Here is a 13,322-nt window from a genome sequence, read left to right on the forward strand (position 1 = left end):
ACGAAAATCCCAATTTTCACCCAAAATTTAACAGGTGTTGATGGAGCAAAAAATAATTTAAAAAATCCGTATTTTTTAATATGGCTCTATATACTTAAATATAATTAAACATTTAAATTAGTCCTAAAATAATACACTATATAAAGCAATAGAAGGATGGTTTTTAAAGAAATTATCTTAGTCTGCCATCTATTAATGATAGGTCGAACCGATGCTTCTGACATCTAGCGGTAGCCACGAGAACTACATTGCTTTTTTGAACAAATATTACAGATTCCTGTTTTTGGAATTATGATAACAGAACCCTGTAAATCATACAATTTTGACGGGAAATGAAGATCGTCATAACCAAGAGATGGTGCTGTGTGATAAAAATGCTGAATTGCTTCTAGTAATTTTTTAAATATACGTTCAACAAATTAGTCTTTAATTACTCATAAGATTAAAAGAAAATCGGTTTGGGTCTAGTTATTATTTTAGGCCAACTTTTCCTAAATAATTATTGCCAGCCCTATGACAATTTTTAACTACAGAAAAAGGAAATTATTGTGGTTAAAAATAAAAATTTGAATAGGGATATCGAAAAAATATCGATTTATCATCAAAACACTTTCAAAAGACACTTATATTTCCCCAAATATAAATTAAAAGTACCTTTTAAAACGTGTTAAAAAACCTCTTATTTATTCTTGATAAATCTTTGAAATTAGTACTAGAAATTTATTAGTTTTAAAGGTTTTAGTGCATTAGTCGGTACTTAATTTTAAATGATTATTAATAATCAGACTGTTTACTAAATTTCTAAAGAATGGATATTTCCTGTGAAATATCCCTAATTCTAAAGTCAATCTTCCTATTTTTAATTAAACAACATGTTTTATATATATAAAATTTATAAAATATTTTTGGTATAACAATTTTTAACGAAGGCATGGTTAGGCATGATCATAATCAATAAAATTATCATTATCTAACAAAATAGGATTAACAGATTCAGAAAATGTAGGTTTTTTTCAGATTTATATGGTGAAATCTCACACCTATCAAAGCGCATTATGTCACTTTTACGTAAGCTGATGAGAAGGGTATTTTATTTTACAAAAAAAAATTACGTAAAAGTGATGTCATACAGGCTCTTTTCTGGAAATTTTATTTCCTGTAGGAATAGTAAAAATACATTAGAATATCACAAAACAATTTCGTGAAATTAGTCAACATGCCAGGGGTTTTACGAATAACTAAGGCGATTAAATCTTATCTAATTTATGCTTCTTTTTGGCTAGACATTTCTTAAGGGCGTTCATTTTAACTCCGTCCATACAAGACACTCTCGATTTAGACACGTCCAGGTCGTTGGCGATCTTATTCACCTCCTCGCACCAAGAAAGCAGCGAGCTCTTGATTATGGTCCTCCTGACCAGAGCGTGTTGGTCGGGGTGTTCTGGACAATTTATCGTCTTAAAAAAGGGGGTCATGTAGTCGTACAACATGTCGTCCAGGCATTTCAGAATACGAGGCCTGGTGCACAGGTTCAGTAGAACAGTCGGGTCAGCGCCTGTTTGACCAGTAATTTGAAATAGATGTCGGGGGTGTCTATACCGCATTTGCCGTTCTGCTCGAACTGGATTATTTATGCCGAACAGCATCTTCGTCTTGCAAGTGATACACTGGACCATCTCGGTTATCTTCTTGGCTATTAGAACGCAGAGATCGGTTCGGTCCTCGTTATTTCCTCCAGTTCTATATTTTTTTGCCGCAAGTTAGATTGTCTGAACGTACTGGCTCCACCGCTAGTTAACTCTCCCGTTATGAACCCTCGCCGATTATCCAGAACACCTTCGAAAAAATCCTTCTCGCAGTTCGCCGCTAGGGTATGTTTCGACTTCAAATTATTCAATATGAGAAACTTAATGGCAAAAAAGAACACTCCCGTGCTCCCAGCTGTCTGATGTTCGTCGTTATTCAACAATTTCGGGCATAAATCAACAGGCCTCTTATGGTGAAGATGGTATGAAAGGGCCTGAAGGCCTGAAAGTTTTCTTTGACCTATGGCAGTAGAAAATCATCGTCTGTAATACCGTCTCTCCAAAATGCAAAGTATCTAGAGTTAATACTAACAGGAACCTTTAGCGGCTTTCCAGACGTGGTGGTGAGTCGCCTAGAATTCGCACTGTCGAACAGCTGATCGATATATCCCAGCAGTACTCCTGTGACGTAGGTCCCTTGGTGTACGTTAACTTGGCATTCTGGCAAAAAAAAAAACGAATTACTATTTATGCGTGTCCCAGATTTTTTACAATCGGAAAAAAATTTATATAGTTGGGGAAAAAATTTCGTTTTTATATCGAAAAAAGCCGAGAAAGCTCATCAAGTCAATATGATATATATATATATAGTCAGTATCGATATCGATATAAAGCTAGACATTGTTCACAAACCAGGCTAATTACAAAAAGAAGCTCTATGTGTTAATTCTTCACGACTTGAGCCCCGTGAGCCACCAGAAAGTACACCTAATAGTAAATTTCCTCCATCGATTTGTCTGTTCTGATCTCTACAAAACTCTCCCCATAAAATTAAATATTTTGAAAATAGCAAAAAGCAACTCAATCTGTGTAAAGTACCAAAACGAAATGGGTAATAATCATTAAAAAAACAGTTCGATTATGCTTTAAAAACGCCTAAATAATATATGCATACATATAATTAAAGATGTTCCTTTTACTCTGTGTAAATGGCAAAGTAATACACCCTATAAATCAATAAAAGAATTACTTTTAAAGAAATTATCTTGGTCTGCCATCTATTAACGATTGGTCGAACTGATATTACTGACATCTAGCGGTAACCTCAAGAGCTACCTTTACTTTTAAACTAATCATACAGACTCCTGTTTTTGAAGTTATGAAAACAGAACTATGTAAAATATATAATTTTAACTGAGAATGAAAAGTCGTCATCAGCAAGAGATGGCGCTGTGTCTTAAAAATGCTGAACTAATTATAACTTTCAAAAAGCCTTTAAAATAGGTATTTAATTTTATGAATTTTAAATGTCTATCAAAAAATCACTATTCCTTAAAATATTTAAAGAAAAAATATATTTTTAGGCTAATATTTCAATATTTTTATTTTTTCTTAAAAGTATCGATATATTTTTTGTAAAATATTGATGTTTTTATACTTTTTGCAAAAAATATATATTCATTTATTTTTTTTTTTAATATCGAAAAATATATCTGGATATTTTTTAAATTTGGGATATTTTTTCGGTGGCCAAAATCCCTAAGTGGATGTACTATTAGATATATTAAAATGTACGGTGAGCATTGCTTTAGTTTAAGCGTCACAAAAAACCGTCAGGATGACAGGTATGACATTCGCTAATGAAGAAAAGAAGACACATGATAATATTGCCATTTTACAGCGAGTAAGAGTCAAGGTATAGAATTTTTTTTGTGGGTTACTGGCAACGCTGATTACTTATGTGTGCGTTCTACCAGTAGTTATATATCGATACATTTTAACACTATTGGAGATCGCTATCGACAATTCCTGCTTTGTTTGAGGCAAACAAAGCGCGAAAAACATCCGCAATACGAGCAAAAACACAACGATGTTATTCCTCACCATGACAACGCTCTTTACTACTTTACACATGTGATATACCACGAAAGGGAATTATCACGATGGCTACATTTGCTGATGACACCGCGATTCTTGGTATCTGAGATAATTACGAAAAACCTACACGAAATTAAAACAGGCAAGTAACAATATAAATAATTGAACGCAAACTTAAAAAAAATCATTCACGACAGTAACCAGTTCATGTATAATCAGACGCCAAACCGTCAGTAACAATAAATAATAATATCATTCTATATAGCAACAACGCCAAGTATCTCAGAATAAACCTTGAAAAGAGGAGAAAAGAGAAAAGGAAAGAAGTGAAATTAAAATATAGGAAAATGGAAAATATAGGACAATTATACAACATAAGTTTTCCAGAACAAAGTTCTGAGAAGTATCATAAGCGCACCGAGATACTACAGGACTGATGACTTCCATCGAGACATTCAGATGCTGACTTCACCCAAGAAATCAAGAGAATTTCAAGGAGACACGAGAACATCAATCTCTTGTCAACATCGAAGTAATACAACTCTTCGATATAACCAGAACAGGACACAGACTAACAAGAATCAAACCATTTGATCTATGATGATGTATTATTGATGTAGAGTAGTGAAGTGCATTTAATAGAAAAACAGTAGGGTTAATACATAAAGATTATTACACCAGAGACTAAGACAGGACCGATGGGTTTTCCTAGATATAAGTTAACATAAAGACAAATTGTAGGTTAGTCGACAGCGACTAGTAACAGAATAATAAATAAATTACAAAAAAATGACAACGCTCCATCACATGTTGCAAAACCGCTAAAGACATACCTGGAAACATTAAAATGGGAAATGCTACACCATTGCCATGATCGCCAAACCTTGTTTCTTGATTATTGCTTGTTTCGATATGACTTGTCTGAACAGCGCTTCGCTTCTTACAAAGATACCAAAAAATAGGTCAATTCGTGTATAGCCCCGATCGTTCTTTCGAGATGGAATCCATAAACTGCCTGAAATATTGGACAAAGTAGCAGCTATCGATTAACAATACTTTGAATAAAATACATTATAATTATTTTCCAAAAAAAATGTTTTAAACTAATTCACAGAACTAATAATAAGTACACTTACTCCAGTTGCCCAAAATCCTCTTGATTACATTGGCCAACTTCTGGCTGAGGAGTTCCGTGCAGAACCATTTAAATAGGTGTTTTTCAATACCTCAATACCAATGAAAACATAACATTTTAAGCATTTTAGTTTGATTTAGAATTTGTCACAGTTATGTAATCATGGTAATCATTAATTTAAAAGATTGAGGAAAAAGTTCTCCTAATGGTAAGATGGCTTTGAAAGCAGGTATATCTTATTCAATGTTATCACAACTACGCTAAATCCACTTTTGACTTTTTGGCTGTGGCTGTATCTTCCCTATCCAAAAACAACTCGTTCTACTCTGTAAAACACTTAATATTGCATTTGGTTCAGTTTTTCACCCATATATGTAAAAAGTTCTGCAGTGATAAAATGATGATATTATCAGAAAAGTGATAAAAGATCATCGAAATCCTTGAAAAAATTATCAAAATGAACGAAATTACTTTTTCCCCAACGTTGATCAATATATTATAACTTATCAAAAAAGATAGAAAGATCTATCTTACAAATGTATAACACACAAAAATATATCAACAAACATTTTGAAATTATGTACATTTCAAACAAAAATGGCTTAAACAGTAATGCTAAAAACACAGTGTCAAAACTACCGACTAAATTTACTATAAAGTCATGTAAATAGCAAACAAATGAAAACTAACGCACCAAATTATTTTCCTTTCGTCTGATACAATAAGCCGGTGATGCTAAGCCAAATCAATGCACATTTCACCAAACACATACACCTGTTTATCTGTTTGTGAGGCTGGCCTTTGTCCAGAAACCTCACCTAATATTAAAGGCCTTTGTTCTAAAACAATATAACAATAATCCCTTTTACTATTATTTTTTGACATTTTGTATTTACTCTTTAATACATTTGAAGCATTGTCACTACAATCGGACACAATCTCTTTATGCATGGAAGGAGATGGAACAGTTTCTAGTGGACCCCAAGTGGAACTTGAGGCTTATGCATTACACATTATCTGCAAGTGGTTGAGATATTTCTCAGGTTTCTACAGATAAACACAATTACTTATATCACTCATCTAATAGCAAATAAAATATGTCCTACCATTTAGATCCAATGAAGGAACTGCAGTTTTAATAAGCATTTGGGAGCATAGTCACACTCAAGAAAATGTTTATTACAAATTGTCCTCTTAGATAAAAGATTAATTGGAAGATTCATACGTTTTTCGTTATTCACTTTTAAAAGCCACTCTTATGCCCGCTCTGGATCCTTCGGGAAATAATAGTACCATCCTGTATCTGAAGATCCAGGAACGGGACATACTTTGTGGGTAATTGTACCGGAGTAATTCATCGTAACTAAATATTGTTAAAAACTTACTAATATACTACAAAAATAACTTTAAATTCATCACCTAAACACAAAAATCTGTATTAGTTAGCAAATTAAAAAAAGAGGTTGTTTTGTTTACCTCAGTACAAAATTTATAATCATTCTCGACTCTATTATACATATCGATTACACCCATTGAATTATTTTAAGTTTTAAGGTATATACAATTGGATTTACATATCATATACATCAATTTTTGTTATTAAATTAATATGTTTTAAAATTTTCGGATTATTTCAATCATATTATTACCATAATGGAATAATATCTCGGTTTCAGGGATATATTGTGATTTATGATCCATATGATCGATATATTTCGATTATAGAATTCATAATTGAATATTTAAGTTTAGTAAAAATATTATTACCAAATTAATCACAAAAACTAAAGGGTATATCATCTCATTGTAATACGATATAGAGTTTTTAATAATATTTCACCCTATAGTATTTTTTCAGCTTTAGCGAATTGTTTGTTTAAATAACCAACCAATTTGTAGGTTACCGTACTGTCAGATCGCAAACTTAAAATTATTTATTGAAAATATCAATCTTTTGTAGACCTAATTTCTAGTCATTTTTTAATTTTTTTTTGTTATTATTGCATTGACTATGTTCTGCTAAACTATCATATCGCTTAAAATGGAGAGCTCCCAAACATTTGACCATTTGTCCGTAAGAATTGGACAATTAAGGTTTTCCAGAACTGAAGGAGAAAGACATATTATTTCGCAGATTCTGGATGAATTAAACTCTATAAATTACCGTTATCCAATAATAGGAAATCCCACGGTAATAATCTTAACAATTATGATATCATTGATAACATATTTCTTAAACAGAAAGCAGTACTTTTGGTAAACCAGTGTTGCACTATCATTCCATTTGACGACGTTTTGTTGGTTCCAAAATGTTGTCAGTTGTTAAACTCACTGGTGAAGAATCAGAACATCACAATAACTGGGAGAACATTGATTGTTTCTATACAAGTAAGTGTTCAACAAGTTATTTAGGTAAAAGTTGCCATTATTGATTTCAGTGGTGTTTGGAAGCTCTTAAGAATAACCCCAAGCAAACGGCACCAGATATCCTTAGAGTTTTAGATTCATTATTAAGAAACAATGTCCAAAATGTTTTAATAGTAAGTATCATGTTAATCACCCAGCAGTTCAATACAATCTAGTAGATTTTAGACAGAGTAATCGCAGAGGTGAGTCTAGAAGGTCAGAAAACAGAAAATGAGGAGACTTCTCTTATTGCACTTCAGTGCCTAGAAGCTTGTACTGTATTCTCCAATGAAAACAAGTCTGACAAAAATATTGAAAAATTCTTTGTGTACTTTGAAAAATGTGCGGCTATATTTATTTCATTTCTTTGTAAAGTAAAACCAGACACATCAAGTGTATTTTATAACAAGGTCTGTTGGGCAAAGTGTTTTATTAAGTAGCTTTAAAGAACTTATCTTCCAGATGTTGGAGACATGTCTGATAGGTCTCCGAAATATTGTAATTCTTCATCAAGATTATTTACACATAGAACTAGGTCTGATTTTGGGAATAGTTAAAACATATATGTTGTACAACATTAAAGATCTAAGTCATCTACCTGTGAAAAAATTAAAACCTAGCACCCTGACCTTGCCAGAATTGCCCAGTGCAATTGCTAGAGAAAAATCTGGTGGAAAAGTTAGTATAGGTCTTATACTCCACTGAAATATACTAACCACTAATTTTGTCAAGATTACAAAACAAAGGAAGCCCATCCCCTCAGGATCCAACAACAGAAAGAAGGAGAGGCCAAAAAGGAATGGAGATTTGGCAGAAGTTTCCCCCAATTCCAGTTATACCCCAGCCACCCTCAGTTTGGATTACAATTCAGACAATGGTGGTGGAAAGTAAGTGGTTATATTGTGCAAATATGTAAAAGTACAGAGTTATTATTTACAGTTCTCCATTCTCTCTTTTAAACACTCGTTTAAAAACGTCAGATTCTGATTTCTCCGACAACGAGGCGGGGAATTTAGCCAAACTGAATCGCAGCTTCGGGAAAATACGCCAGGCCGCCCTTGATCTTCTGTACAATACGATAAAGGTAACGTTTCTCGAATCTTATTTGAAAACATATGTTTACCAATTTCGATTTACAGCATACCGAAAAACCCGTCATGTTCTCGTACTGGACCAGTTTCATCCCAGACACATCTTCTCTGAACAAACACAATCTAATCACCTGTATCCTCAAAGAAGCTTCGGTCAGAGGGCGAATGTACGCTCTGAATGCCTTATTGTTGCTGTTGACTTCATCGAAATTATATTTGATACAAGCAGAGTCAAGGTAAATCGTGTAAACTTGATTTATTTCCAGAACTGCTCAGATTTTTTATGAAATCTTTTTATTTCTACTTTAGTATATAACTACAGGTTTCAGATGGCAGTTGGTTATTATGAAAAGCTGGTTGCGAGGTAGCAAATATTGATCTTTGTAATATGATATTTTTAAATAACTATTTTGCAAATTGCAAACCCGATTAATCGTTATCGGAAAGTACACGTTTTTGTTCTCTTTCAGCGAAAAATCAGTTAGCTTCACACCTTTCTCGGTAGAATTAGGGCTCAGTTTAATCGAACTCCACAGAAGCCTCAGTATAGCCTTGGTTTATCAGATATCGGTGCCTGTGCTGGCGCTGGTGTTGAAATGCATGGCCGCCCTTGTTCAGGCCACGCCATATCATCGTATGAACACCGGCCTGGTTACGGATATAATCAGAAATGTGAAGAGTCTCATTTATCACAGAGGTATGTACTCTTCACCGGGCTATTCTCTGGGGGCCTTATACTAATTATTAGAATTAAATTATATATAGCAGCATTCTGTATTGAGTGAAGTTAATGCATGACCAACTATTTGTGTTTTCAAAACACAAATACAGCAAAAACTCAATAGTTCCTTGGAGCTTCTGAATAAAAAGCGTACAAAATCACTTTTGTGTTAAAATGTAATGTTTTAAGTAAATTTGAAGCCAATACAACCACTATTTTCGCGTTTTGAGGACACAAATATACGTTTTTCAGTATATATAGAATTAATCCGGTTGTCTCGGTATAATCCCACAAATTTTTAGATGCGTCTGTGCAAGTAACGGCTCTTATAGTGCTGGGCTGCATCCTGGCCTTTGAACCGGCCGTTCCCGAAACTCTACAATCGATGACGACATTAGAATGGTACAGCAGGGCTAAAGCAGAACCAACGGGGAGCGACGCGACGGTCTCGTCGACTCGGACGCCGACCCAGGAAACGGAAGACTTCGACTACGCCCAGTTCTCTTCCGATGACGAGGAAAGCGATCGGGAGGTCGGTCAGGTGCCCTGGTTGCTGCACAAGTGTCTCAGGAACCTCGGAGTGAAGATCGATCAAAACGAGCGTGCCGCTAAAACGGTGAGTACGATTGCGTCATGAGCGACGAGGTGTTAACGTGTCGATATCGCCCTCGCAGGACCATCCAGAGCGCGTGGTACCAGCACCGGTGAAGTTGGAGTCGTTGCAAATTATCTCCGCCATGAGTCGCAATTATTTCGATTCGCTGATGCTGCCTCACGTCGGTCTCATCACCAGAGCTTTGGAGATGTCCCTGGTGGATAGGTATATCGATCTGAGGCTGCACGCGGGCAGAGCGGTGGATTTCCTGGGACAGGCCATAGGGCGTTTGGCCGAGAGCGACGGTTCTCTGGCCTGTCTCGACTTCTGGCAGGCTCTGCTAGATGGGCCCCTGGTTTCCCTCCTCCAGAATGAACAGCAACACGCCTTGAGAGCAGTGGGTTGCGACTGTATCGGTAGCATCGGTCCGTATATCTTCCAGCAACTGCCGAGGGACAAGCAGATATTGTGCGTTACGCTGCTCTTCGCTTGCGCCAGGGACGAGGAGCACTCCGTCAGGGTATGTCTCGTTTTAACACATGTACTGAAAAGTCCCGGGCCTAACACATAGATGTCGCTAGTTTTATTTGCATTCACTGATTTTTAAGTTAATACTAAGTTTCAAAAGAAAGCTGTTAAAATTTCATGATATTCTACTCATAACTTTGTGAATTATTAGGCTAAAATACTACTTTTGTTCAAAACAATGAGCATTGAGCATTGAGGCAAAATATAAATCGTTCTACAAAAGTGGTATTGAAATGTTAGAGCGACACTATAATGATTGTGTGGCTCTTGATGGAGATTATGTTAATGAATAAAACCAATTTTGAACAAAAAAACGCGTTTTCTTTGTTACGTTCGGGACTTTTCAGCCATGTGTCAGTTCATGTGTTACATCCTTCAGCATTTTACTCACGTACTTTTCAGGGAGCCGCCGTCAGAGCACTGGCCCTCTGCGTCCTGTACCCGTCGTTGAGGGAAGATCCGGGATTCGTGGTAGATACGGCAGAATCCATCCTGACGTCGTTGAAAGACGAGAATTTGACCGTCCGGATCAAGGCGTCCTGGTCGCTGGGTAACCTCAGCGATGCTCTAGTTCTCAACAACAAATTGAACGAGCCCCCGGCCGAAGACCGTCTTCCCGAAAGCGTCTTGTTCGATTTGTTCGAAGAGAGCATCAAGTGTTCCCGGGACTGCGACAAGATCAAGACGAATATAGTGAGGGCCCTGGGGAATCTGCTCCAGTTGGCCAACCACTGCCTGTTGAAGCAAGAACGGTTTAGGCTGGTCTGTGAGCGGGCTCTGGACACTCTGGTACAAGCGACGTCATCGGGTTCTCATATGAAGGTAACTGGTTAACCGTACATAATATGTGGGTTGTTATTATTTCGATTCTTCAGGTGAGATGGAATGCCTGTTATGCCTTGGGAAATGCTTTGAAGAATCCGTGTTTATACGACGAATTAAGCGAGAATATGTGGCAGTCCAGCGTGTTTACCACTCTAACAGAACTGGTAGTGAATTTCAAAAACTTTAAGGTAAGTATATATTAGTGAATATAATCCGATAGGTCGAGAAAGTATTTTATCTAGTAAATATTCTATTCGATATTTTAAAAAATTAACTTCATAAAAATTCAATTGATAGTGTGATGTATCGGAATTAATTCTTAAATTTTTAGTTAATCACAACACTACCTAACTTTTTTTGTTCCAATTTATAAAGTTATAATATTCATATATTGCTAATTATTTATGGCCAAGGTACAAATAAAATGTTGATTTAAAAGATCCATTCATGGAATCAGAGAAAAGATGAAAATGTAGAGATTTCGAATATAACAGGAGGTAAAAAAATTGAAATTATGAATCATACGAAGTGAAGGAGGCTTGGCACGATGGTTTAGCACTATTTGAACAACCGGACATAATCTTTTAATGTATTTTTCTGCGCATTTTACGCAGCGTCGTTGGCATAAGGTTCAGACTGCCAAATGATGTCTAATATTCAGTAAAAAATGAATCTGTAAGTAATTTGCAATTGTCGGTGTGATGCTAAGCGGATAAGTTCTTCAATGACGTCTCTTTATTTTTTTAACATCTAATTATTCCATTCCATCATGGACGGTGCATGGACGGACGTGGTCTTTTCCCGAATCAATCTTCACTACGATATTTCTAAAACCTTTGTGTAACAACCAAAATATCACTACTTTTCCAGTCACGTTCTTAGATCAAAATCATACGTTTAAAGAAGTAGATAAAAGTTTTAAAATTTTACGTTTTTTTTACGTCTTATGGTGGATTATATGAGATCGATTATATTTTTTGGCTTGAATTGTAGCAGATCCATTTTCTAATCATAATGTCATAGGAAACTCTTCCTTTTACATACGAAACAATAAAATAGTCAAAATGTTCAGTCAATTCGAGTGGTAGCCATTTTCCCTCCCTTTAGATCTTGATTCAACCGTTAAACTTTGAAGGTTTGGGCTGCGGTTTTGCCCAATAAGTCTTGGAATGATTGTCTTAGTTGGTTCCAGCCTCAGTTTAAAAACATTTAAATCAACCGACGATTTGGATTTGAGGAATCACCACTTTAAAAGTTTTTAAAAAACCTAGCATAGCTTTATAGCAGTGTAGATTTAACTATTAAGAGTCGCACCTTTGCGAAACCTTCATTCTCTGCTTAACAAGTTGGAGTGGCATATATTGCTTCAGGTCAGATTTACTCTTGAATTTGGTCACCATTTCAACAACAGATTGGTTGTCGCCTTTCCTAACTGTCGTCTCAAACTTATACTGGAAACACAACTTTCTGTTGCTTTTCTTTAATTCCAAATGCGAATAATATTCCAAACACTGCATTAATTTTGATATTTATAATACTCTGGAGGTATCATCTTGCGACTGGCACCATCTCAATAACACCAGCAACTTCTCTTTCCTAAACTTTTACGCCATCGGTTTAAGAAAATGTTTTAGAGGCATGAGAAATGTGATATTTAGACAAACACAAGCATATTTTTATTAATTTCCTAATCCTCATCAGGTCAGAATCAATGCCGCTTTAGCGTTAGCGTCGCCCAACTCGAGATCTCACTACGGTCCGTATTTCGTTCCGATATGGACGTATCTGCTTAAAGCACTGGAGAATTCTCAACATATGGACAACTTTACGGAATACAAGCATAGAGACAATTTGATCGAACAGGTACAGTCACTAACACGTCGCACACCAACCTGTATGTTACCACAAATTCTTTTGTTTCAGATTTGCCTGACTTTAGGCCACTTGACAGCCCTCCTTACGATGCAGGACCTCACGTCATTAGAGAACACGATCGCACTGTACTATGACCTACTCAGAGCGCACATGTTGAGGGTTTTGGAGCGCCTGGTGCCTGAAAAATCGACGGAACTGTCCTCCGCGGCATGCTATCTGGATAGCCTTGAGAATTCGTGTGGCGATAACAAAAAGGACGTTATACGGAGCCTTAAAACTATATTCTCCCATTCTGTGATTTAATTTATTGTAATTACTTCTCATTTTTATAAAAAAATACAATATTTTATATAAGAGTCAATTAGTTTTCATTCAACACTACATTAACTTGTAAACAGATGAATTACAAGAATAATTTTCATAAGATAAAGTCATACTCATTTATAGAACAGTTAATAAATATCATTTTGCTGTCAAATCAGCAACAAACCTAAAATAATCCGCAAAGCTTTCATATTAGCCG

General features: G+C 35.6%; 2 protein-coding genes and 1 long non-coding RNA gene across 5 annotated transcripts; 1 reads left to right on the forward strand and 2 right to left on the reverse strand.

Annotated features, from left to right (window-relative positions):
* Positions 1-902: 902 nt before the first annotated feature.
* Positions 903-2,803, reverse strand: LOC143203414 (uncharacterized). Its single transcript, XM_076415532.1, has 4 exons — positions 2,776-2,803; positions 2,206-2,246; positions 2,119-2,158; positions 903-2,046 (listed from the first exon to the last, which is right to left on the reverse strand). The coding sequence occupies exons 1-4, from the start codon at positions 2,801-2,803 to the stop codon at positions 1,697-1,699; spliced, it is 459 nt and encodes a 152-aa protein (XP_076271647.1). The 3' UTR covers positions 903-1,696.
* A 1,653-nt stretch (positions 2,804-4,456) lies between these two features.
* On the reverse strand, positions 4,457-6,367 carry LOC143203470 (uncharacterized). The gene is made up of 6 exons (XR_013007339.1): positions 6,235-6,367; positions 5,865-6,177; positions 5,655-5,805; positions 5,453-5,597; positions 4,760-5,084; positions 4,457-4,638 (listed from the first exon to the last, which is right to left on the reverse strand). It is a non-coding gene; the product is annotated as an uncharacterized LOC143203470 (long non-coding RNA).
* Positions 6,368-6,465: 98 nt separating this feature from the next.
* Positions 6,466-13,153, forward strand: LOC143203462 (HEAT repeat-containing protein 6). Of its 3 annotated transcripts, none has more exons than XM_076415630.1 (16): positions 6,489-6,549; positions 6,658-6,949; positions 7,000-7,146; positions 7,197-7,298; positions 7,344-7,574; positions 7,627-7,842; positions 7,897-8,051; positions 8,104-8,248; positions 8,304-8,491; positions 8,726-8,952; positions 9,279-9,592; positions 9,651-10,091; positions 10,502-10,921; positions 10,975-11,112; positions 12,626-12,787; positions 12,848-13,153. In XM_076415630.1, exons 2-16 carry the CDS (start codon positions 6,800-6,802, stop codon positions 13,100-13,102), a joined length of 3,291 nt encoding a protein of 1,096 aa, XP_076271745.1. In that variant the 5' UTR covers positions 6,489-6,549; positions 6,658-6,799; the 3' UTR covers positions 13,103-13,153. The 3 variants fall into 3 exon arrangements, with proteins under 3 accessions (XP_076271744.1, XP_076271745.1, XP_076271747.1); XM_076415632.1 differs by having other exon boundaries at positions 6,528-6,653; positions 6,719-6,949; XM_076415629.1 differs by having other exon boundaries at positions 6,466-6,949.
* Positions 13,154-13,322: the final 169 nt, after the last annotated feature.

Source organism: Rhynchophorus ferrugineus, unplaced genomic scaffold, assembly GCF_030347505.1.
Source record: "Rhynchophorus ferrugineus isolate W39M unplaced genomic scaffold, kcgeb_rfMv2 rfM10, whole genome shotgun sequence".
NCBI lineage: Eukaryota > Metazoa > Arthropoda > Insecta > Coleoptera > Curculionidae > Rhynchophorus > Rhynchophorus ferrugineus.

Coding starts and splice junctions, on each gene's coding strand:
- LOC143203414 (XM_076415532.1), bottom strand. CDS start 2,803: ATGGCAGACCAAGATAATTTCTTTAAAA. Junction 2,247..2,775: donor CCAAGATAATTTCTTTAAAA/GTAATTCTTTTA, acceptor TTTTTTTGCCAG/AATGCCAAGTTAACGTACAC. Junction 2,047..2,118: donor GAAAGCCGCTAAAGGTTCCT/GTTAGTATTAAC, acceptor CTACTGCCATAG/GTCAAAGAAAACTTTCAGGC.
- LOC143203462 (XM_076415629.1), top strand. CDS start 6,800: ATGGAGAGCTCCCAAACATTTGACCATTTGTCCGTAAGAATTGGACAA. Junction 7,575..7,626: donor CAAGTGTATTTTATAACAAG/GTCTGTTGGGCA, acceptor CTTATCTTCCAG/ATGTTGGAGACATGTCTGAT. Junction 12,788..12,847: donor GAGACAATTTGATCGAACAG/GTACAGTCACTA, acceptor CTTTTGTTTCAG/ATTTGCCTGACTTTAGGCCA.